Raw genomic sequence first — 24612 nt, 5'->3', positions numbered from 1 at the left:
CCCCATTTCCATCTGTCCTGTTTGCCATCGTTCACTCCCTAGAGACTAAAATGGACAATGTGAAATTTGAGCGGGCCCCGAACAAGGAGTATATATCGGAGGTGGTGACCCTTTGAGAGCTGTATGCAACGAAATTTCATTTTGATGTATGCCGATTGGTGTACATTCAAAGTGACAATAAAGTTATCATCATCATATGCATCTGAAGGTGGCTCCATCTCCAAAAATTGAAGCTAACATATTTAGACCGCCCTATTTAGTTAGTCCATCTCTGAAGTCTTCGCTGTGCTCCAGCTGTATCGAGTAGCGTATTTTCTAAAGGCATTTGAAGGGAAACGTTAGGCCCTTAACTCTTGGGATAAGCTCTAGAATCTTTTTGATGAAAAAAAATACAGTATTATGGATGATGAGCACGCGGGAGGGACGGGCTGCTTTCCTCTCTACGTTCTTAAAAGTATAATATCGCCCCAACTCGTCGTTTTCTTCAGCACCTTTGCAACGAGAATGGGTCTTTCCTCTCAAACGCTACAACGCCACTAGCAAAGAAACTCAGACTAATTAAATAAAACAATAAAGGAGACAACTGCTGGGAATCTTGGAGACGGTCCTTCAGAGACCCCTCCTGTGTTAGAGGCGACAATCATTCCAAGAAAATGCGGCTACAGATACTATTACTGCAGAAAAAAGCCAGGGCAACACAGTTTTCCCGCGTCCAGCAGGAAAGTATGCAACACGCAGGCGCAACGTATTCTCAACCCCTTCCTCCTTCGCAAACTGACAGCCTTTTCTTTTTCTTCCCTTCCCGGCCGCCATAGCCCCTGCTAGTGGAGCCCGTGCAGGCCTTCCGTCCCTCTCCCTCCCCCGGCTGGGAGAGGAAGAGAAAGGCAGGGACGGGACAGGAGTCGAATTACAAGATGGCGGCTATGCCGCGGTGTTAGTGGTTGCAGCTGCTAGTTGGTACTGCCGAGGCAGACGAGCGGCGGCTCCGACCTGAACGTCATGAAAAGCAGCGAGTTAAAGGCCTCCTGAGTGACGCTCTCAGCCCCCGGCCGGTCCTTTCCCGTGCCTCGCGATCGGGCCGGGGCCCCACCATGTCGGATACCCGGCGGCGGGTGAAGGTCTACACGCTCAACGAAGAGCGGCAATGGGACGACAGAGGCACCGGGCACGTCTCGTCCACATACGTGGAGCGGCTCAAAGGGATGTCGCTGCTTGTTCGAGCCGAGTCGGACGGTGAGAAAGGGGAAGAAGGATAATGGCAGGCAGGGGATGGAGGTAGCTGCTAATCTCTCTGGGACAATAGAGCCTAGCCAGAGGAATGGGAAACAACCCATGGGAGTTCCGCCACCGCCACTTCACACACCCTGGGTTGAGGCCATGGATTCCTTCCCGCATATATAGTCACTCTTTTATATTTAGACAAACCGTAGGGTCAGGTTATTGGACCCCCTCACTACAAATGTTATAGGCTTTCCACCCCTAAACCTTAAGCACCTTCTTAATGGTCCCCTAAATTCATGCATGTTATAGTTAGGGAACCGTACTGACTGCTTTAAGGGATTCATTTGTTCCATTTGATTATAAAAGTTATTAGTAACTCCCCTGTCAGTGTTAATTGAGCGACTTTGGGGGAAAGATACTAAATGTATTAGGAGGAGTGGGAAACATTAACTTTTAGAAAACTTTCATAACTTTCATGACCGTAAACTGTGGTAATTGTTACTTATTGAAAATGAACTAACTGGCTAATGATTTTTTAAAAGGCCTTTCATAGTACCGATTTATACTTTCAGATACTATCAGCTTTTCACTCCGGGTTGCTTTTCTGTGAAGCTGACTCAATGAAAAAAGACTTTCAACAGCGCTCCAGTTTTCATATTTTCTTTCAGATTTATAGTATTCTTAAGGGATTTGCTTATTTTCCATCATCTTACATCTAAACTTTATTTTCAGAAATTTAGTTGAGTTTAGTGTGAAACAACATTTATTGAATTTAAATATTAACACAATTATTTTAATTGTTGCTTTTTAGAATGCCACAAGAAACTATCATTTTCTTCTTGAAAAAAATTGTACTTTGTGTTACTATATTCTCTATTGTTAGAATGTTGGGTACTTAAAATTCTTAAATTTTAAACCTTTACCCAAATTATTGTCTTGTTGGTTTTCAGTGTGTCTGAATTAAGGACATGCCGTAATATTTCAGTGGAAGTGACCTAAAACTATACTTGGAGAAAGCAAAATATTCAAAATTGTCTCTAGTCATTAATTTGGCAATTTCTTTTCTTTGAAAAGAAGAAAAATAAACCTTTATATCAAATTTTATGTTCTGATGGAAGGCCTTTTTTCTATTTCAGTATTTTTATGGTAAAGCCATGATAGGTTGTTTTCAAAACTAGAAAAGCTGTTTTTGGAAGAAGAAAATGTATTGATGTTGTTAATGAACAGGTGCTAATGTACTAAATAAATCTTGTGAACTTGAAAGTGATTGCTTGAGAGCTGTTGCCATGAAACATGATTGCTTAGACATACTATATAATAAATTCAGGATTACATAATTTAGCTTTGTAAATATGTTATAGTATATGTTACTACCAGAGAAAAATAAGACTAATATTTTTTCATAAATGAATTGTTCATAGCATGAGAAAGGCATACTGAAATTTTATCTTAAAATTCCCAGATTTGATCACTGTGTTTGCATAAAAGTTTTGGAATAAAGTACTGTCCTTAAAGTGGATAATTAGTACTTAAGTTGCCTGACTTTTTATTTACTTATTTAAGTTCTTAGTGGAATTTTTTCATCATTTCAGGTTCCCTCTTGTTGGAATCGAAGATAAATCCAAACACTGCGTATCAAAAACAACAGGCATGTATTTTTTCTTCTGTATTTCAACTATATTACTATTATTGAAAATACTATTTTTTTAAAAATCTGGCAATTGTGTTAACCATTGGAGTGCAGAATGGTCAACTAGAGTTTTGTAATATATTCTTAGTTGTCCACATACTGATATAAGGCAAGTCAAGGGCTATGTGTATATTAAATATTGGAGATTAATGTATGAAAATACTATCTTTTACATTCATGTTTTGAGACCCTAGAAGCACACTTCTGTAGCAGTGTTTGCCCTCTGAAACAAGGGTCCCCCTGCCCCGGAGTTTCAGATAGCTCCCACTGCTGTTTAGAAGAGCTATGAACACCTGGCTCTTCACCCAGGTCTTTGGTGAGAGAGAGTGAAACCACTTGCTCATTCAGACTTGCCATCTTTTTATTTTTATGCTTTATTGATTTTATTATAATTTCTTGTTTGTTGTGAGCCATACAGAGTTGTATGTTGGGCAGTACACTGGTTTAATAACCTTTGCTGAATTATCTGCCATTAGTTTTCTGTTTTCTGTCCAGCTTTAATACTATTTGGTGTTTTTTATAAATACAATATTTTGTAATTTCTTAGTTTATATTATATTACTCCATGCTGAATGCAGCTATCCAGATATTTATTGCAGCCCATGTGGATGTTCATAAATCTTCAAAGTTTGCTGCCAAGTATCTAGTAGATTACAATATGGGGTGATGACTTGCATACATCTTGGTAGATTGCACTTTGTGCAAATCTCAAATTATTGCTATTTTATTCTAGTCATTAATGATGCTCTTTCCATTGCAATAGATTTCTAACAGATGCCATAAAATGGTAGAGTCTCCTTCAAGTCAAGTTCATTCTGTAAAGACTTCCATGAGCACATCTGGGTAGTTTTCTTCATAGAATTACAGAAGTAGTTTGCTGTTACCATTTTCCAGCATGTTTTGTTGACTTCCCAGCCTAGCCTACAGTCCCTTTACTAAAGATCTCCCATCAAAATACAAAACCAGACAAATCAGTCACTGCTTTACTATTTTTACTCTTATGCTAATTCAGCTAAAATGTTTTGGCTGAGTTCATACAGCCCATAAACCATGGTTGAAATTATGACTCAAGTGAATAAATTACAGTGCCTCTTTATGCATTAGTTAGGCCACAAATCTTGGTTTATAAATTATAACTGGATTCATAGATGATGATAAACTATAAACCAGCAAACTATATTGTTGATTGGAACAATGTGTGAACCCAGCCATTAAAGGTATTAAATATTTTTAATAGATGTCTCAAGTATATCAGAAGATACTTTTACTAGATCAGTTCCTCAGTGTGAAAAATTAAGAGATAAACTAGCATTAGTATCTGGAAAAGATCTTTATGATCTAAAAGAAAAAGAGCGCATAGTGAATATTTTTTATTTTTTATTTGTTTTAATTCCATTTATATCCCGCCCTTCTCTGAAGACTCAGGGCAGCTTACAAGCTTAGCAGTAGCCTTCATTCTATGTATATGCCTGCTTATTAGGGCGTTCACACACACCCCAAGTGGCATTATTACAAAGTCAGCTTAATTGCCCCCAACAGTCTGGGTCCTCATTTTACCTACCTCGGAAGGATGGAAGGCTGGTGGGACGCGAACCTGCACTAATTGCAGGCAGCTGGTGTTACTTAAGGAGGCATTAGCCCACTGCTCCACCAAGGCTCATGATATAACATATACAAATCAGAAAATTATGCATCTAAGAATTTATAAACTCTATAAGGGCAATTCAGAAATAAACCTCCGTTTGGTTATCAATGACAGACACAGGTACAGAACTTTTATTATACACATTAGAAAATTACAACATTATTTTGACATAATCACCATTCAAATTGAGGCACTTGTCATAACGTCTTACAAGGTTTGAAATTCCTTAGTAGTAGTCACTCGGCGCCAAATCTGGGTTATGGGGGGGTAATTAAAAACATCCCAACGGAACTGCTTCAAAGGTTCTTGGGTGCGTCTAGCAGTGTGCAGGCACATATTATCATGAAGTCAGCATGCCTCGACGCTTGCTATGGATGGCTCTTCTGAGTTTTTGTAACGTTTCACAGCAGACTTCTGAATTGATGGTCGAACCACACTAGCAGTACTCCTTCAGCATCTTCACATTTGGCAGGATTTTTTATGGCACCACTTCCAGTGTGGTGATTCATGATAATGCTCGCCCACATACCACTAGATACACTTTTGAAGCAGTTCCATTGGATGTTTTTGATCACCACCACTCCTATAACCCAGTTTTGGCGCCAAGCAACTACTACTAAGGAATTTTAAACCTTGTAAGACGTTATTACAAGTGCCTCAATTTGAATGGCGATGATGTTGAAAAGTAATATAATGTTGTAGTTTTCTAATGTGTATAGTAAAAGTTCCGTATCTGCAAGTATCTGTCATTGTTAACTAAATGGAGGTTTATTTCTGAATTGCTCTTATAGTAGCAAAATTTTGCTATATATTATGTAAGATATTTTCGGTTTTGTAATTTCTAATTTCTGTCATGCTCAAATGAGAATGAAGATAGAGCCCAACAAATAAAAGCTAGTTTTATCCTTAGGGCATAATGATGTATAATGATATTCCTAGAAAGTTAAGCAAATGTTTGTAATACTGTGTGAGTTTCTTAGTTTTCTGTTTTGCAGTATATTGTAAAATATATGTTTTTGACTCAGTTAATCAAACATTTATAGTTAAATAGTTATAAAATTTTAGGTATATAACAGTTGAATTAAAATGATTGCCAAATGAATTTTGAATTTTTGTCATTGAATATTTATGTTATCTCATCTTAATTTTAAAATGTTCTCTGAAGTAGTAAAAGCAGTACAGTTACTTGAAAATAACTAATATTGTTAGTGATGCTTTTATTTGGATAAAATAAAGATATCTAATTTGTTAAGTACTTATTAAAATATGAGGATAGAGTTGCTTCAATTGTAATTATCCTAAACTTTTCATAATTTATTAAATTTATAACAATTATTATTTATTACATTTATATGTCACCCATCTCATCAGAGATGACTCCTTTCATTTCTTTCTGTTCATAATTATATGGTTTGAATTGTTGATAATTTCATTTTTGACCCTTTGTATTCCAGTGGACACAATTTTGCTCGGATTTTGTCTCAGTAAATGCTTCTTGGAATACTGATGACCTTGTTCTTATGTCATCAGTGATAGTATCAAGCCACCTTCTTTTCTGTCAGCCTCTTTTTCAATTGCCTTTGATTTTCAGAGCCTTCTTTAGTGACTTTCACTTCGACATTATATGTTCAAAATATCTAAACTTTACCTTCATTATTAGTGTTCCCAGCAAGCAATCTGATTTTATCTAGTTCATCTAATTCTGAATTATTTGCTATTTGTTTTTCCTCAGCTACCAGGTACTTTTAAGAGTTTTCCTCAGCACCACAGTTAAAATACATCACTTTTTTGTTCAACCTTTCTACTAGACCAGGTTTTAACCAATATGTTACAATAAATAAGTAGATTTTTTTTTCTTTTCCTGACCATAGGCCCTATTCCTGTGCATTTTTGAGCCTAGAAAGGTAAAAGTCTGTTCTATATCAATTTCTCTAGTTATATGCATTGGTTGGTATAACCTTTTCACATGATCCCTGATTTTTAATACTAAACTGCATTATTTTTGAACTGCTTTTCACTTTAAACAGATTCTTTTAAGTCTTTCCTAATAGCCATAAAATAGCATCATCAGCATATATGAGGTTGTTCATATTTCTCCCAGTCATTTTAATTTCAGTTGCTATTTCTTCTAGTCTGGTATTTCCAATGCTATATTCATGGTTTTCTAGTAAAAGAGTTCACAAGAGAATCTTGCTGACATTTAAAAATTCCACAATCCTGAATATGCTCTTTAAAATGAAATGCTACAATCTGCATGTAAGTTAAATAACAAGGTAACAATATAAACCTTGGCATGCTGTTTTCCCAATATTCTGTTCTGACCTGATCATTATGAATTCTTCCATAGGCTGCATAAAATTTCCAGTGTTTTTGTTGCCTTTTGCTTTACATCTTTCTTCAGCTATTTTCATTATATCTAAAGTGCATTTTGAGATACTTTTATTTGTTTCATCTTTAAAGTTATCACTAATTTAACTCAAATTCTATGCATAATCATATATAATATTATTGATGTATCTTTTGGGTTTGATTCTTTTAAGTTTTATTTTAGGTTAAATTATAATCTTGCAAGAGGTAATTTGGGATATGAGCTTCAGTGAGATTAGGTCTTGTTTTTGCTGAATCAATTGAGCATCTCCAGCTGTACTTGCTTTCTTTTTCATCAGGTGGTGCCCATGTGTAAAGCTATCTTTTAGATCAGGGGTGTCAAACTGTCGGCCCGTGGGGCGTACGCGTCATCCAGAAGCTGTGCCCACCCCATTGCTGGCAATGGCAAAACCGTCCGATACGTTGCGCGATGTCATGTGACGTCGCGATTTTGACATGTCTGTTTTAGATTGTTGAAAGAAGAATTTTCTTAAAGCTACAAGGGTTTTTTTGGCAGCTCCCTAATAGTCAGTCTCCTCCTTTATCTTGTATGCCAAAGCCATTATTTTCCATTATTCCAGTTGTTATTTTATTTCTAATTTAGCATTCCATCCTCCTATATTATGACATCTCCCTTTTTAGTCAGATGTTAGCAAAGTGCTACATATTACCATAGAACCCTTCCATTTCTTCTCTACCTCTTGTTTGAAACATAAATTTGGATCATTGCAATATCAGATGATTTGCCTTCGACTCAAATTGAGATCATCCTGTCATTTTGTGAGTTATATTCAAACACTAATTTTGATATCTTTTGTTAATTTTCACTACTCCATTTGTTCTATGATGTTCAGTAAAAGATCTGATGTTCTTCTGAGATGAAGTGACCCAGTTTAGTTCAGTTCACTGATTTCCAAAATGTCAGTATTGTATCTAGATATTTCTGGTCTGGCAACATCTGGTTTATGGTTTTGACATTCCACATGCCAGTGGAATACATATGTTTACTGTGTTAAATTTTCCTTTTGCCTCTGGCCATATCAACACCTGGGTTCCTATCGACTTTTATCCAGCCACATCATAAATACCACTTAGAGCTATGTGCTCTTTTCTAGTTGCTCCTTGGATACTTTCTCATCTGAAGAGTTCATCTTCCAGTTTCATTTTGGCATTGTCGTGGTTATGAATGTCTATTTGGTTTCTTTGAATGGAATGGATTGTATTTCCTTTCACAGAATATCATATTTATATTTCCCTATAACTGTATATGTATGTATATTCCCCTCACTATAATCCCTTTATAGTAATAAGAATTCTTGAAGGATAATCTGCTGAAGTGTTTTCCACTGATTTTTAAGATGGTTTTTTATCTTCCTTCAAAGTTGAATTCATACTCATTATAATATATGAGCAGTTGTTTACAGACTGAAAAAAGAATGTTGAATATGACAGATGTAGGACTTGGATACCCTTTCATTCTGTTACTCAGTATTTACATGGATTAAAAACACAATGCAGTACTCATTGAAATGTGAAGAAAACTTTTCTTCTTTGTCTCCTGATACTTAACTTTGCACACTATGATTTTTTAAAAAATTCTGGCTTAGCATGTTATACAAATCCAAATTATAATGTTTAAATCACAATGGTTTATTATAATGTGCAAATCCAGTTCAGGTGATAGCAATTAATTAGTGAACATCTCCATAAAAATTGACATAGTATATTGTTTGCCATCTTTCTAGTAAGGTGCTTCTGTGAACTAAAGCTCCTAATAAATGAGTGGCAGTGTGTATATCAGGAGTTATCTATCCTACGTAAAATGTGTTTTTTGAAAAGCTGTATGGCTAGTCATAGGGAAAAATATAATGGTGCATCGTCTTTCTCATCCCCCTCTTCTTTCCATTTTCTCTTATATTTTGTACTGGTGGTTGAAAGCTACTCTCTGATACCTAAACCTAGCTGTATATTACATTTTGCAGTAAAGTCAAATAATAAATATAATATTCCATTTTAAAATAGGACACTTTGATTGTTTGGTCAGAAGCAGAAAATTATGATTTAGCTCTGAGTTTTCAAGAAAAAGCTGGCTGTGATGAGATCTGGGAAAAAATTTGCCAGGTAAGGATTACATTTAAAGTTTTTTTTTAATTTAGATTTGACTCTTCATAAACTTCGTGATTGAAATAAAGTTCTAGTGACCCATAGATAAGGGTGGCGAGATCTAATCACTTCGCTTCCCTTATCGCGTCTACAGATAATCGCCCGGCCGCCCTGTTTAGGGTGACCCGCTCCCTCCTTAATCAGGAGGTGAGGGAGGAACCCTTGCAGGGTCGTGCCGAGGAGTTTAGTCAACATCTGTCAGATAAAATCGCTCGGATTCGGACCAGTTTGGACTCCGACTGGGCAGAGTCTGACGATCAGGACACGGGCGGTCTTGTCGATGTTATCTGGGAGGAGTTCGATCCTGTGACTCCGGAGGAAGTGGACAGGATTATGGGGAGGCTGAGCTCCACCACATGTTTATTGGACCCGTGCCCTTCCTGGCTGGTTTATGCGGCTCGGGAAGGGACACGAGGCTGGTTCCAGGCGGTTACATCTGCCTCTTTGAGGGAGGGTAGTTTCCCCGCTGTCTTGAAGAAGGCGGTGGTGAGACCTCTCCTCAAGAAGCCTGCCTTGCACCCAGCTGTGTTGAATAACTTTCGTCCGGTCTCCAACCTTTGCTTTCTTACGAAGGTTGTTGAAAGTGTGGTGGCGCATCAGCTTCCTCTGGTTCTGGATGAAGCGGATTATCTAGACCCGCACCAATCGGGCTTCAGGGCCGGGTACAGCACGGAGACGGCATTGGTCGCTCTGGTAAATGATCTCTGGAGGGCTCGAGACAGGGGATATTCCTCTGTCCTAGTCCTATTAGACCTCTCAGTGGCTTTCGATACCATCGACCATGGTATCTTGCTGCGGCGTCTCAGGGGATTGGGAGTGGGAGGCATGGTTCTTCAGTGGTTCTCCTCCTATCTCCTGGGACGTTCGCAGTCGGTGTTGGCAGGGGGGCAGAGGTCGACCTCGAGGCCTCTCGCTTGTGGAGTTCCTCAGGGGTCGGTCCTCTCGCCTCTCCTGTTCAACATCTACATGAAACCGCTGGGTGAGATCATTCGTGGCTTTGTAGTTGGGTATCATCAGTATGCTGATGATACCCAGCTTTTTATTTCGACCCCAAACCACCCCAGTGATGCCCTCGACGTGATGTCCCATTGCCTGGAGGCGGTTCGGGTCTGGATGGGGAGGAACAGGCTTCGACTCAACCCTGACAAGACTGAGTGGCTGTGCGTATCGGCATCCCGGGATATTCAGAATATTCCATCTCTTTCTATGGGGGGTGAGTTATTACCCCCCGTAGATAGGGCTCGCAACTTGGGAGTCCTAGATTCACAGCTTTCTTTAGAAGACCATATAACAACTGTGACTAGGGGGGCCTTCGCCCAGGTTCGCCTGGTGTGCCAGTTGTGACCCTATCTAGACCGGGATGCCCTGCGTACGGTCACTCATGCGCTCGTGACCTCTCGTTTAGACTACTGCAACACTCTCTACATGGGGCTGCCCTTGAGGACCACTCGGAGGCTCCAACTGGTACAGAATGCAGCCGCGAGAGTTGTGCTGGGAGTCTCCCGATACTCCCATGTTACACCTCTGCTCCGTGAGCTGCATTGGCTCCCAGTTGTCTTCCGGGTGAGATTCAAGGTGCTGGTAATGGTCTTTAAAGCCCTACATGGCATGGGTCCGGCGTACCTTAGGGATCACCTGCTGCCGGCATCAACTTCCCTCCGCCCTGTGCACTCCCACAGAGAGGGCCTCCTCAGGGTGCCACCGGTCAGAGAATGTCGTCTGGTGGCCCCCAGGGGGAGGTCCTTCTCTGTGGGCGCGCCGGATTTGTGGAACCGTTTGCCGGTTGAGCTCCGGATGGCGCCCGACCTTCGCTCCTTCCGACGCGATCTGAAGACCTACTTGTTCGAACAAGCCGGCCTGGCCTGATGGGTGATGGGTTTGGATTTTAATATTGTTTTAATGCATTTTAACTTATTGTTAAGGGACGCGGTGGCTCAGTGGGTTAGGACGCTGAGCTTGTCGATCAGAAGGTCGGCAGTTTGGCGGGTCGAATCCCGAGTGCCGTGTAACAGAGTGAGCGCCTGTTACTCGTCCTAGCTTCTGCCAACCTAGCAGTTCGAAAGCACGTAAAAATGCAAGTAGAAAAATAGGGACCACTACGGTGGGAAGGTAACAGCGTTCCGTGCGCCTTTGGCGTCTAGTCATGCCGGCCACATGACCACGGAGATGTCCTCGGACAAGCGCTGGCTCTTCGGCTTTGAAACGGAGATGAGCACCGGCCCCTAGAGTCGGAAACGACTAGCACGCATGTGCGGGGGAACCTTTACCTTTACCTTTAACTTATTGTTGTTAGTTTCTGGGCACCTTGTTTAATCTTTTTTAATATTTGTATTCTTGTATTTTTATATGTTTGCCCTGTTCACCGCCCTGAGTCCTTCGGGAGAAGGGCGGTATACAAATAAAATTATTATTATTATTATTATTATTATTATTGTTATTATTATTATTATTATTATTATTATTATTGTTATTGTTATTATTATTATTATTATTATTATTATTATTATTATTATTATTATTATTATTTAATTGTATCTTAATTTTTATAGTATGAATTACAAAATTTATTTTCTAGTTTAGCTGATGATGTGATTTTTCATTGGCATTATTTAAAATAGCATTTCAGGACAGCTTTACATTTATACTTCTACAATAAAATTATTTTGAGGTTTGCAGTGACTGAGTCTGCTGTATAACATATTACAAATATTACCATTAACTTACGGTATACCAAGAATATCCTTCCTTCCTTCCTCCTCCCTCCTTCTTCATCACCTGGCATGATAGAGCAACCTAAATTTGGTGTGCAGCCCACCAGTCCCATTTCACTGACATTTCATAGAATGTCAGAACTATATTAACATAATTTAGATATTGGTAATAACATTGATTTTGATAATTCTTTTTCCTTGCCTTACAAAGACTCTAGTGTATGTCAGAATAAGTCAATAATTATTAATGTTTTTGATTTTAGGTTCAAGGGAAAGACCCTTCTGTAGAAGTTACACAGGATCTCATTGATGAATCAGAAGAAGAACGCTTTGAGGAAATGCCTGAAACTAGTCATTTGATTGATCTCCCTACTTGTGAACTCAACAAACTCGAAGAAATAGCAGACCTAGTTACCTCAGTTCTCTCATCACCCATTCGTAGAGAAAAATTAGCCTTAGCACTGGAGAATGAAGGCTATATTAAAAAATTATTACAGCTTTTCCAGCTTTGTGAGAATCTAGAAAATACTGAAGGCTTGCATCATTTGTATGAAATTATTCGAGGAATTTTGTTCCTCAATAAAGCAACTCTTTTTGAGGTGATGTTCTCAGATGAGTGCATTATGGATGTTGTGGGATGCCTTGAATATGACCCTGCATTACCTCAACCAAAAAGGCATAGGGAATTTTTGACCAAAACTGCAAAGTTTAAAGAAGTTATACCCATAACAGACTCCGAACTTAGACAAAAGATTCATCAGACTTACAGGGTACAATACATTCAGGACATCATCTTGCCAACACCATCTGTTTTTGAAGATAATTTTCTTTCTACCCTTACTTCATTCATTTTCTTTAACAAAGTCGAGATTGTCAGTATGCTGCAGGTAAGTGAATTGAAAAGTCTAAAAGAGTTGCATTTTGAAAATTTTAAATATAATTATGATGCTAACCATCAAGCCTTTTAATATGCTGCTGTTACTTGCATATGCTTATTTACTAGTTCTTATAAATTATTTTTCACTACTCACAGAGCATAATTAGCTGTATTGTTTGTGTACTCATTGATGTATATTTCATAGGCTTTTCATGAAGACAGTAGATTTCTCTCAGACAGAATAGACTACACATAAGTTCTTATAAGTGCTATGAGAAGTACATGGTTTTCTGACAGTTCTTTTATATTAGTTAGCATTAAGTCTTAACTTTTAAGCAGTTATGTTAAACATGGTACTGAAAGTAAACAGATGTTTATAATATATTTTCCCCTGCTATCTATAAACAGCAATATGTGAGCTGTGACCATTTTCTATAGGCTGTATGGAAAAGGTGCAACTTTTTAATTTTGTTAAAATTTATTTCTTTGAAAATCAGTCATGCACCAGTCATAAGGTTCTGAAAATGAATCAAAAATATTAAAACATGCAATAATTTCTACTGGTATACTGTAACCATTAAAAGTCTGAATAAAAATCCTTTTGAAATAAAAGGAAAATAAATGTAAAATCCCCTGGCTGTTGCCTTGTTCATTAGAAATTATACTTACAAATATTGATATTGAGGTAATAAAAAATACAGAACTAAGATAAAACCAGGCAAGGGAGGTAAGGAATATAGAAAGCTTCCTTTTGCCAAGTTACTTTGTCCATAAAGCCCAATCCTATATAGCCTAATTGGCAACAACTTCAAAGGATTTTAGTGATCTCCTACACTCCCTACACTAAAATGTTTTCATCTTCATTGATGATACTCAGTTTGGGCTCGGTGTCTCTCTGCATATAGAGAGTATACATACTACTGATCTGTCCATCTATTCCTGATAGTATAAACATCTTATTTCTATCAGTCTATAATTGGCACAATTTATTTAAAATACAGCATCCCAAGAACCTTAGGTATGCAAAAATGCATCTAAGCTCTTGTTGAGCTTCCCATTTACTTCAGTTGTATTGTTGACAGTGAATATATCTGGAAAAAGCTTCAGTTTATGGTGGTAGTAACACATATAGACCCTACATATTTACTAGTTGTTTCTTATTTTGATGAACCTGATGAAGCAGTCTAGGATGACAACATTTTGTCATCTGTAAGTATTTTATTGTCCCTGTTTGCCTCCTAAATGGCATCACAGGTGCAAATCTAGATGAATTGCAGTCATCAAATAATTATATTGATATAATTTTGATGTGTTGTGATGGTAGCAATGCCAAAGTATAGCTACTGACATAGCTATTGGCTGTAAAATCAGTTAAACTGCGTAAAATTTATCAAAGATAGCTGGTAGAATTTGCACTCCCATTTCCTTAAACAATACTTTAAATCCAATTCAGTGTGAAATATTTTGGATCCAATGAAATCCAGTACTGAAAAGGCAGAAGTGGACTGAATCTTCTTAAGACTGCTCAGATATGTGTTGTGATTGATTGATTGATTAAACAATTGTATGATCTACCACATTGTTAAGAGTTTTCTGGAATTGTTTACCTGATATTTATTTATTCATTTAAAGTATCTTTACCATAGTGTTCAGCAAAAAGACTCTTAGAACTGCTAGCCTGATATAGTAAATACAAGTTGATCCTTGTCCATAGGCTTACAGTCAGAAAAAGACAACATAAAATGAAAAATGGAGAGAGGTGGGAAGAGGGGGAAAAATAAACTTCTGACATTTTAAAATAAAACAGTAGCTCTTATAAAAACCAGTTGGAAAAGAGCTGAGGAAATAAGAAGTTGAACTGAGTTATTATTGTAAGTATCCTCAGTCTGATTATAATATTCCATTATATGCTTTTACTTTTTCTCAGGGTTTTTTTTCCCTTTGTGCATGTTTGCATGTTCAACATGTCATAGTGGGTGAATGTAGGAAGAAGCTGAGTTGAAGCTAAATTGGTGAAGGTTTAAATAGGAATAAAGAAACTTGCTTTCTACCAAGTGAAATCACTGGTTTACCTACCACAGTATCGTCTGGGTTAATGGATAATGATTCTTGAGTTTCAGATAGAAGATTTTGCAAAATTGCCTAGGAATTGAATATGGATATTTTGTATGCAAAGCCCATGTTACATAATTAGAGCTTTCAAAGAACTTTTAGAGAATGAAGTTCTGCATTTGGCCTTTGAGGTTCATCATGCCTCACTCCAAAAGGGTATAAAGACTAGAAGAAAAAATAAAAATCATTTCAGTGTTGTGAAATTAGTTAAATGCTGTTATTGTAATTATTCAAAATAAATTTAATATTTTCACATTAGTTAAAGCAGAATGACAATTTTACAACTCTGGAGATTTATTGAAGGATTCAAGGGACAAAATGCAACTTGAGATTTCAGATTGGGGTGATTGTTAAACATTGGGACATGAAGAATTAGTCGCTGGAAAGTATTTTGTAGTTATTATTCCTTCTGTATCAACAAATGACTGTGGTACTTTAGAATAAATCTGGTGATGCTACTTTTTAAAAACTCATTCATCATTCATTCTACTATAATTCTTGGGTTAGCTCATTTTAAATATATGATTGTTCAGTGTTCAGCAGATAAATTGTAATTAATTTAGTACAAGGTGTCACCAAAATAAATTGGACTACAACATTTTAACATATACTATTACCTGAATTCTGAACATTTTAAACATAACTTTAAAAATATTTAGCTTTCTTGATTTTCTGGGTTCTCTTCAACAAGCTATTGCTGTTATTGTGTCATTTAGTTTGCAAGTTGGTCCTTAGTAGCTGTTTTACCTGTGTAATATTTATTTTTGTTTTGTTAAAACATTCTGTTGAAGTATCACAATGCCATTTGAGCTGAATTAGCATTTTCAGGGTGGTGTCATACTGCTCTTAGGTAATGTTTTAATGAAGTTTTAGATTTGCAGAAATTTAATATTGTGTTTAGTTCTTAACTTCTAAGATTTGGTTTTAATAATGTTGCAGCACTAATTGATAAACTTCTGAATATGAGATAAATGTATTGTAAATGATATAAGGTAGGCAACCTTTTAGTGTTACAGTACTGCGTTATTTAGTGTTCTTTCCTTTTTACACCTTCACATTTTCAAAGAGCATGACCCGCGTAAGATAAATTATACTTGTCATGTTGTGGAAACAGTCTCCTTTATTTCTGGCCATGTTACCACTACTGCAACAATATGAAATTGTGCATTTTGAGTTTTGTTACTGCCTGCTCTACAAGGCTGTTTCAGAAAGAGAAAGGTGGATGAATCTGTTAACTGGGAGTATTAACAATACTGGAGTGGCAATAAACTATGTACACTATGTGTATATACACTAGGACCTTTTTTCCTTTTAATGGTTAAAGTCTGAAGAACTACTTCAGAAAGAAATCCAAAGCTTCAGGCCCCTATACCCATTAATCTGGTGTTGAAATTCACTGTAGTCTCAGAAGTTGGCCATGTGCTATGATATACTCTTGTCCTCAGCACTGACACCTTTTTAGATCTTGCCCTAAAGCTGTTCAGAATTTTAGAGGTTATAAAAGGGAAAAAAGAAAAACAAAATCAAAGTTAAGTGATGTCAGGATAATTAATTTGCAAAAGTATACTTACTTATAGGAGCCAGTACTGAAATAATATCTAACTAGTTTTATTTTAAGATTAAATAAAAAAGCATTCTGCAATTTGTAGAGAAATCTATAGTATGCTGGCCCTTCTATTGTATATAATTCATTGAGAAGCAGGAGAATTCTTATTCAGATGCCTAGAAATCAATTGTGGTAATCCAGATCCAAATCAAATTCTGGGCAGCAATAAAGTAAAAGCAGTTTTCATGATGCAGTTCCATCTTGAATTTAACAACTACGGAGGTTTAACTCCTACCGGTCTTTTCCTTATTAAGTTACAATATTTTCCTTTTGTGCCAAAATGATGAAATTAAAGCTCATTTTGCTGTGATTACAGCAAAACATTGGTGGCCTGATGGAGGATATACAGCAGTTTTTTATTGTTTATTTTTTATTTTAATTCCATTTATATCCCACCCTTCTCCAAAGACTCAGGGCGGCTTACAAGCTTAGCAGTAGCCTTCATTCTATGTATATGCCTGCTTATTAGGGCTTTCACACACCCCCCAAGCGGCATTATTACAAAGCCAGCTTAATTGCCCCCAACAATCTGGGTCCTCATTTTACCTACCTCGGAAGGATGGAAGCTGAGTCAACCTTGAGCCTGGTGGGATGCGAACCTGCACTCATTGCAGGCAGCTGGTGTTACTTAAGGAGGCATTAGCCCACTGCTCCACCAAGGCTCTTTTTCACTTTCTAGCACATCTAAACCTTTTTTTATTAAGAAATACATTTTTACAAGTAAAAACTAAATAACCAACATATTTTAAGGTTATGTTTTGCTTCTTAATAGCAAGGCAACAGGGCAATATATTTAGAAGCATGATCTGTAACTAAAATATAAATAATGTGATGTGATATGATGGTAAAATTGTAGACGATACATTTTGTCTTTTTATGGTACTGTATTAACTGATCTATAGAAACTTATGACACATGCTTAACAACTTCACACACAAACTACTGTTAATTATATTATTAACTGTGTAGCCAAGAAGCAATAAAGAGAACAGACTGTACCTTCAGAATTCCTTTTCTAAAAATATCAGTTTGAATTGTGCAGTGTTCTTCAAAATGTGGGGGAGCCACAGTAATTATCCTTTGTGGCAGCTAGTTAGAACTTCTAGGCTAGATAGTTTGATAGAAGGATGTGTCATTAGTATGAGATTTCTGACACATGTTAACTCTTAATTGGGGAGGGAATATTTAGAAATGCAGCCTACTAACTGCAGTAGTCATGACTGTTTTGCACGACACATTTCTCAGATCAACAGACAGTAAGTAATTTGCAAACATTGCTGAAGCAGGAAGGATGAGAAAGAGGAACATTTGGGAAACAGTAGAGTGGGAAGAAGGAAATAATGGTACTATTTTCCCCAGCTCCAAAGTACTGTATATTTCACCTGCACCTGTTTGGCAAGATTATATTAATTTTGTGCTTATAGTAATAGCATAGCTACCATAAATGTGAAGATGGACAGGTTTGATATGCTAGGAAAAAATGAAGTTAATTCCTTTTTTAATATTTACCTAATTAAAATATGCTAATTAAAATTAATCATTTGCCTTTGTTTAAGAACAGTTTGTGACTATTTGAACTGTATAATACTTATTTCTCTAAATCTTGGTATAGTCGACAGACAGACAGACAGACAGATAGATAAACTCCCAGTACATGTTAAATTTACTAGTAGAACTATCAAGATGTTTAATACAAATTACTATTATTTCTACATATTCTATAACTTTGAGATAGGGTAAAACAATTGTGAGTATATTTAAGATTAGCAAAATAACTGTTGAATCTGCATTTGCCTTTTAAAATTACAAGTCTTAGGAAACTAAACTTGTGTATCCATGTCCACATTTTTTTTTCCTGGATTATTTTGTTCAGTTCCCAGATGACAGTGCATTTGTACCACCTTTGAGTGCTGAGATCTTAAATTCTTTACAGTAAAGCTATTAGCTCTATTAGTTAAGAGCTTTGCTGCATCTTTTTTATTGCTTAAGTGTTCTCATTTTAAGGTACCTTAACCAAAGATTATATAAATCTGAACTGAATATTCAAAATACGCTTAAATTATATAATTTGCTCACTGAGCCATTTCACCCAATTCATGGCATTTCCAATAATTCCTGTAATTTTCTACTAGTTTTCTGGGTGATGTGCGGAAGCTACAGATCAAAACAAGAAAAGAGCAGCTTTGAGGAAAAACTGGATTAATGGTTCAGTTGGGCTCCTTTGGCTTCCAACCCTCTCAGTTTTCCTGGATTCCAATTTGAATTTGGGAACAAATGAAAGTTGTTGGAGGAGAACCTACTTTAGTAGGAAAAGACAAAGTAGTAACTATGAGGACTGGGAATCTTTCCATCTTTTCTCCTCCCTCAGTTTCTGAAGCACACAATTTTAGGGTTAGAGAAGTTAAAATAGCAATTCTTACCTATCTCTTTAAAACAGTGATGAAATGTAAACTAGACATTTAGTTCAAGTTTATTTAAAAATCAGAATGGATCTCCTTGTAACCAAAATGCCTTCATCATATCACTTGCCTGGCTCCATCATTTTTTACATGCCATGCAAAGTCTGAAGCAAGGAAGTTACTTTAAATCCTTAAGCTCTTCAGGCAGTTTAGAACTCTGCTTTCTCTTGCCATTTAGGTATTTAACTAGGATAATAATAGATAGGTGATAATGATATGAATTTGAGTGGATTGTGGCTATTTAAAAATATCTTACACTAAGTACAGTTCATGATCGGGAGAATTACGTATGGTTAATTACAATATTAATCACATTCAGTATTATTTTACATCAAATAAGACTGAAAAGAAACATTTGCAAATCAGTGATATGAAATAGTCAAAATAAAGCAAAATGTATAACTTTAGTGGCACGCAAAGTGAACTAATTGGAGAAAAAACCTTATTTTAAAGTCTAATTCTTAAAATTCTTTGTGTTATAACTATACATTACAATATTCTGCAGGAAGATGAAAAGTTTTTGTCTGAAGTTTTTGCACAGCTAACTGACGAAGCTACTGATGATGACAAAAGACGTGAACTGGTAAGTTCATTTGTAGATTTAATTCTGAAATTCTTGTAATTGTTCATAGTACCTCCATGTGTCTGGAATGATTACATTTATAACTGCTTTTTTATATTATTTTAAAACTGCCCATTTCCCTCAGAGAAGGACTCTGTGTGAGTGCCTGTGTCATGACATGGCACCCAGGATTTCAGTTCTACTTTGGTTTGGCTTGATTGTTTTTTGGCTGATTTATAGAAAAGTGAGGTCAACAAATAGGTAGTTCTGTAGCTTTGTCAGGATTTTTTAATTCAAATGTTGGAATAAGTAGGCCCCCATGATCCATAACACATTAAAAACATAAGAATCATAAGAATAAGATAAGTATTCATTCAATAGTTTCAGATACCAGTTGGTCTAAAAAACAATATACTGCTCTGTTTGGGGGGAAGAAATAATGAAAGAAGAGGCAATAACATTGCCATCTTCACTAAACTAGTACTTTTTACTACCTATATTTCCTAAAAAAAATAATGTTGTTGGTTTTTTTGGTAAGTATAGTGCAATACAGTACAGGTTCTACGCTCATTTAAACTATCAGCAATGTACTTTTTTCCTTATATAATTTTTTTCTTCCACTTGGTGCAGGTTAATTTTTTCAAAGAGTTCTGTGCATTTTCTCAGACATTACAGCCTCAAAACAGAGACACCTTTTTCAAAACATTGGCAAAATTAGGCATTCTTCCTGCTCTTGAAATAGTAATGGTAAGTTGAATTCCAGGCAAGGCATGTTGTACATTTGCTTATAAGGATAGCATTCTTTAGTGCATACTTATCATTTGAAATAGGTACAGTTCAGAATTACTCTTTATATTTGCATATTGTATACTCTGCATATTCTGCATAAATGTTGGGATAGGATGAGAGGGATGAGAAATTTAATGAGGATGCTGGAAGCTTAATTTTGGTGCCTTTTTAAAGTTTATGGTTTTAATAGATAGATATTATGCTTTTTATTGATGCTTTAATTTAATTTATTTATTTATTGAATTTATTTACCATCCATCTTATAGCAAATGACTCTGGGCGTTTGTTGTTTGGAAGCCTCCAAGAGTTTAATAAAAGATGGATGGCTATATAATAAATAAATAGATAAATAAATAAATACTGGCATACTAATTTAAATATCCAGCTGATTTTGGAACCTTGACTCATCTGTAATAACTGAAATGTACCTGATATGCAATGTATGTGTGACTCTGCATATCAAATTTGGAGGGATATGTTAAATATTTTGAAATGTCAGCCTAACAAGTTAGATCAAGTCAAGAAACTGACTCCACGGAAAGTAGTATAAAGTATATTTTATTATATTTTATTGATAGTAACAGAACCTTGTGAAATTGCTTTTGTTTTACCTTTTCTCCTTCTGATACCCCACAGTCAGGAAGGAGTTAACATGAACCTCTTCCTAATAATATTTCATTTCCCAGGGCTAAAAGAATGCTTCTTCCCTTGTTTCTGAATCATGTTGAGTTATTGCCATAAGGTGAGATTTTTTGCAGGGTAGATCACCATTGCTTTCCCTGACCTTCCCCATTTATCTGGGTTTGGGACCGGCATATGGTGGATGAATTGTATAAAACCAGACACATCATTAGAAGCCAAAATCACAAGACTACGTCTGATTTACTTGGCCATGTCATGCATGCAAATTCACTGGAGAAGTCAGTGATGCTAGGAATGATTAGTGGAACAAGAAGGCGAGCAAAGAACATACCAGCTTGATAACTTCAACACTGATACAAAATGAACATCCAACAACTAAAAAAAGATGTGCTTGACAGAGTAGCATGGAGAGCACTTGCTATAAATTTGCCAAGTGTCAGACATACTGAATGGTTAAAGCCATAGCCTTAGTTTCTATTGACAGTTTCTCAGTATTCCCTACAGGGCCATCTCCATGGCTCTCTACATATATATAATAAACTATATATGGTGAATATTTTCTTCATTCCATAAATATATTTTCAGTAATAATTATAAATTGAATAGCAAAACAAGCTCAACTTTATGCCGTATTTCAGCTGGGTAGAGCAAGTTGTAACCACTAGTTTTATGGAAGACCTTAGATTCAAGATGACATGGCAAATACATTGTTTTTATAGCAGTGATGGAGGGCCCCCAGTCTTTAGATCCAATCTGATTGCCTCACAGCATCTTGAAACAGTTCCTTGAGGTCTTTATTTCACTTGATTTCTTTCTATAAAATTAATGCTCTATCAGAAATGCTCCATTTTAACTTAAGTGATCTAATTTTGATTTCAGGGTATGGATGATTTACAAGTTAGATCTGCTGCTACAGACATATTTTCTTATCTGGTAGAATTCAGTCCATCTATGGTTCGGGAATTTGTAATGCAAGAAGCACAACAGAGTGATGACGTAAGAACCATGCAGCTTTCTTACAGATATATATTACATCCATAAGTAAAGATAGTGGCCATTTCTAGAATCAAAGTTCTTGTTCTGTTGAAACCAATTATTCTCTGTTTAATCTTGTTCTTCTAACCCCTAAAAACATGCATTTGTTGTCTCAACAATAGAGTTAAAAAAGATCTTAACAGTTGCACTTGACTAGCTAATTAATGCCTCAAACAGTATTGCCTGACTGTAAGATTGGTGTTCACTTGCTACCCAATTGCTTGCTCTTAGCACAGCAGTCATTCTTCTTCACTTTTGTCCATTAAGTTTATCGGTCACTTTCTTTCTTGTTCTGGAAACTCTACTTCTGGAAATCAGTTGCAAAATATGGATTGGAGGGCTTAATAGTTAATTTCACCTCCTTGATTTACTAATATGCAGGAATAAAAGGGAAATATGGACCCCATTAAATAGTTGTATGTAAGTTTAGAATAGGGACGCGGTGGCTCAGTGGGTTAGGACGCTGAGCTTGTCGATCAGAAGGTCGGCAGTTTGGTGGGTCGAATCCCGAGTGCCGCGTAACAGAGTGAGTGCCTGTTACTCGTCCCAGCTTCTGCCAACCTAGCAGTTCGAAAGCACGTAAAAATGCAAGTAGAAAAATAGGGACCACTCCGGTGGGAAGGTAACAGCGTTCCGTGCGCCTTTGGCATCTAGTCATGCCGGCCACATGACCACGGAGACGTCCTCGGACAAGCGCTGGCTCTTCGGCTTTGAAACGGAGATGAGCACTGGCCCCTAGAGTCGGAAACGACTAGCACGCATGTGCGGGGGAACCTTTACCTTTACCTTTAAGTTTAGAATGGATTCGGCCATGTTTTTGTTGTTATAATTTTTAAGTATTTTAATGATTTTGTTTTAATTATATTGTTTGATTGTATGTTTTTAATAGAGTGTGCTATCCAGAATCACAAGCAGGAGATGGGCAGCTGTATAAATTAAATAAATGACATGTTGTTTAGATAAATTTTATTAATAATACAAATTCTCAGCAAATTTCAAGAAGCAGGATCTAAACAGGGATTGTTCTAATAGTTTAATATTTCTCTTATATACAATTTTGTTCCTATGTAATGAAATCCGGCGCTTACATCACTATAGTTCTGAATAATCCTAGGCCTTTCCCTACTTCATGTTACTATCATGTTACGATACTGTCATTATCATCCCAACCGGGGTGGTGTGTTAGTCTTCATGCAGAGTCTGGAAAGTGAGGGACTAGAAGGGAAGAAATATAGAGGTCCCATTTGCCAATAAACAGGCTTTCCAAGAATATTGATTCTGATGGTGGTTCTTTGCACGGTCAAGCTCACCCTGATGATCAGGTCCATGCCTGAACCCACAGCTCCTGCTAGAGCTTTAATTGGATGCCTTGGCCTGGAGGTCCTTTGCCCATTTTCAGTTTGTGCATCAGTAATGTATCCTAAAATACAGTGACGATTACCATGCAGTTTGATTGCTGCAATGCACTCTATGTAGAGCTTCGTTTTAAGACTGTGGAATCGTCGTTACAAAATGCACCACATGCTACTATTTTGTGGTCACTGCAATGGTTGCCAGTTGGCTTCCTGGCCAATTCAATTGTTGATTATTACCAATTACAATTACATTTACATTTGTAATTATAATTGTATGGAACTGAGCCAAACCAAACATGATTCTATTCATCCTGTATAGTCTGAAAAGAGGGTATCCTCTGGTTCCTGCCCCTACAAAAAATATGAGGGGTGTGAGCCACAAGTCTGGTTTCTCTGTGAATATCCCTGTGCTATGGAAAATGCTACATCCATAGTCATGTGACCACATTTCAGGTGCTCAATCAACATTAATTTAGGGCTGTTTGCAGGATCCCACAGTCATGTGACTACAATTTACAACATTTTGCTGGAAACTGGTGTTTATTTCCAGTTTTGGCAAAAAAATATGACCCACAGCTAATGCTGGGTTTGCTTAACAGCAGCTGTGTTCACAATAATCACCACAAAAAAAGATTGGTCACAATAACATAATAATCCACTTAATGATCATCACAATTTACAACTATAATTGTAGACTCAATTACAGTCATAAGTTGACTGTAGGTATGTAGAGAAACAAATAGGCTCAAAAGAGTAAACTTCATCAATGTATAGTGTTTATTTCACTACAACAGGGGTCACCAACCTGTGGTCCGCAGCCCACTACCAGGCCATGGGCTGTTGGCCACTGGGCTGCGTGAGTAGCTGGCCAATGCATGTGCATGTGTGCACTCACAACCCCCACTCACACTAGCGTCATGGTGTCATGTGGGAGCTAGCAATGCCATGAACATTTGGCAGGCGCTAGCGTCACCATGAGCGCACCCCCCCCCACTAGTGCTAGCGTCACAGCGTCATGCAGGCGCTATCATTGCAAGTGCTGGCATTGCGCAGGCACTAGCATCGCCCCAGCATCATGTGGGCGCTAGCGTCGCCCCAGCATCACGTGGGCACTCATGGCCCTGTTTATGTCATGCACACAATCACAACCCCATTGGTGCACACACAGCCGTGTCCATGCGTGCACGTGCTCGCACGCGTAAAGGTACCTCCACCACCACCATCCCAGAAAGGTTGGGGACCCCTGCACTACAAGGTTATTTTAACACAAAATTTCCAAAACCCCTCTGTAATAAATATATATCAATTGTTATCTTTAGGTAGAATGTGGGTGCGAAATATATGAGCGCTATGAGGTTTTAATATTGTTAATTTTTTT

The 24612-nt window shown here is 37.1% G+C and overlaps 1 protein-coding gene across 2 annotated transcripts in view; it reads left to right on the top strand.

Annotated features, from left to right (window-relative positions):
- Window positions 1–866: 866 nt before the first annotated feature.
- PPP4R3B (protein phosphatase 4 regulatory subunit 3B) overlaps window positions 867–24612 on the top strand; it is a 48142-nt gene continuing 24396 nt past the window's right edge. For both annotated transcript variants that reach the window (XM_081322852.1, XM_081322851.1), the window contains exons 1-7: window positions 867–1233; window positions 2814–2869; window positions 8946–9044; window positions 12061–12684; window positions 19357–19434; window positions 20044–20160; window positions 21724–21840. In XM_081322852.1, the coding sequence (XP_081178978.1) occupies window positions 1092–1233; window positions 2814–2869; window positions 8946–9044; window positions 12061–12684; window positions 19357–19434; window positions 20044–20160; window positions 21724–21840 (1233 nt within the window). In that variant the 5' untranslated portion in view covers window positions 867–1091. The remainder of the gene's footprint in view (window positions 1234–2813; window positions 2870–8945; window positions 9045–12060; window positions 12685–19356; window positions 19435–20043; window positions 20161–21723; window positions 21841–24612) is intronic.

This window comes from Vipera berus (assembly GCF_964194415.1).
Source record: "Vipera berus genome assembly, chromosome: 1".
Lineage (NCBI taxonomy): Eukaryota > Metazoa > Chordata > Lepidosauria > Squamata > Viperidae > Vipera > Vipera berus.
Note: the sequence above shows the minus strand (reverse complement) of the source record. Positions and strands in the feature narration are given on the sequence as shown.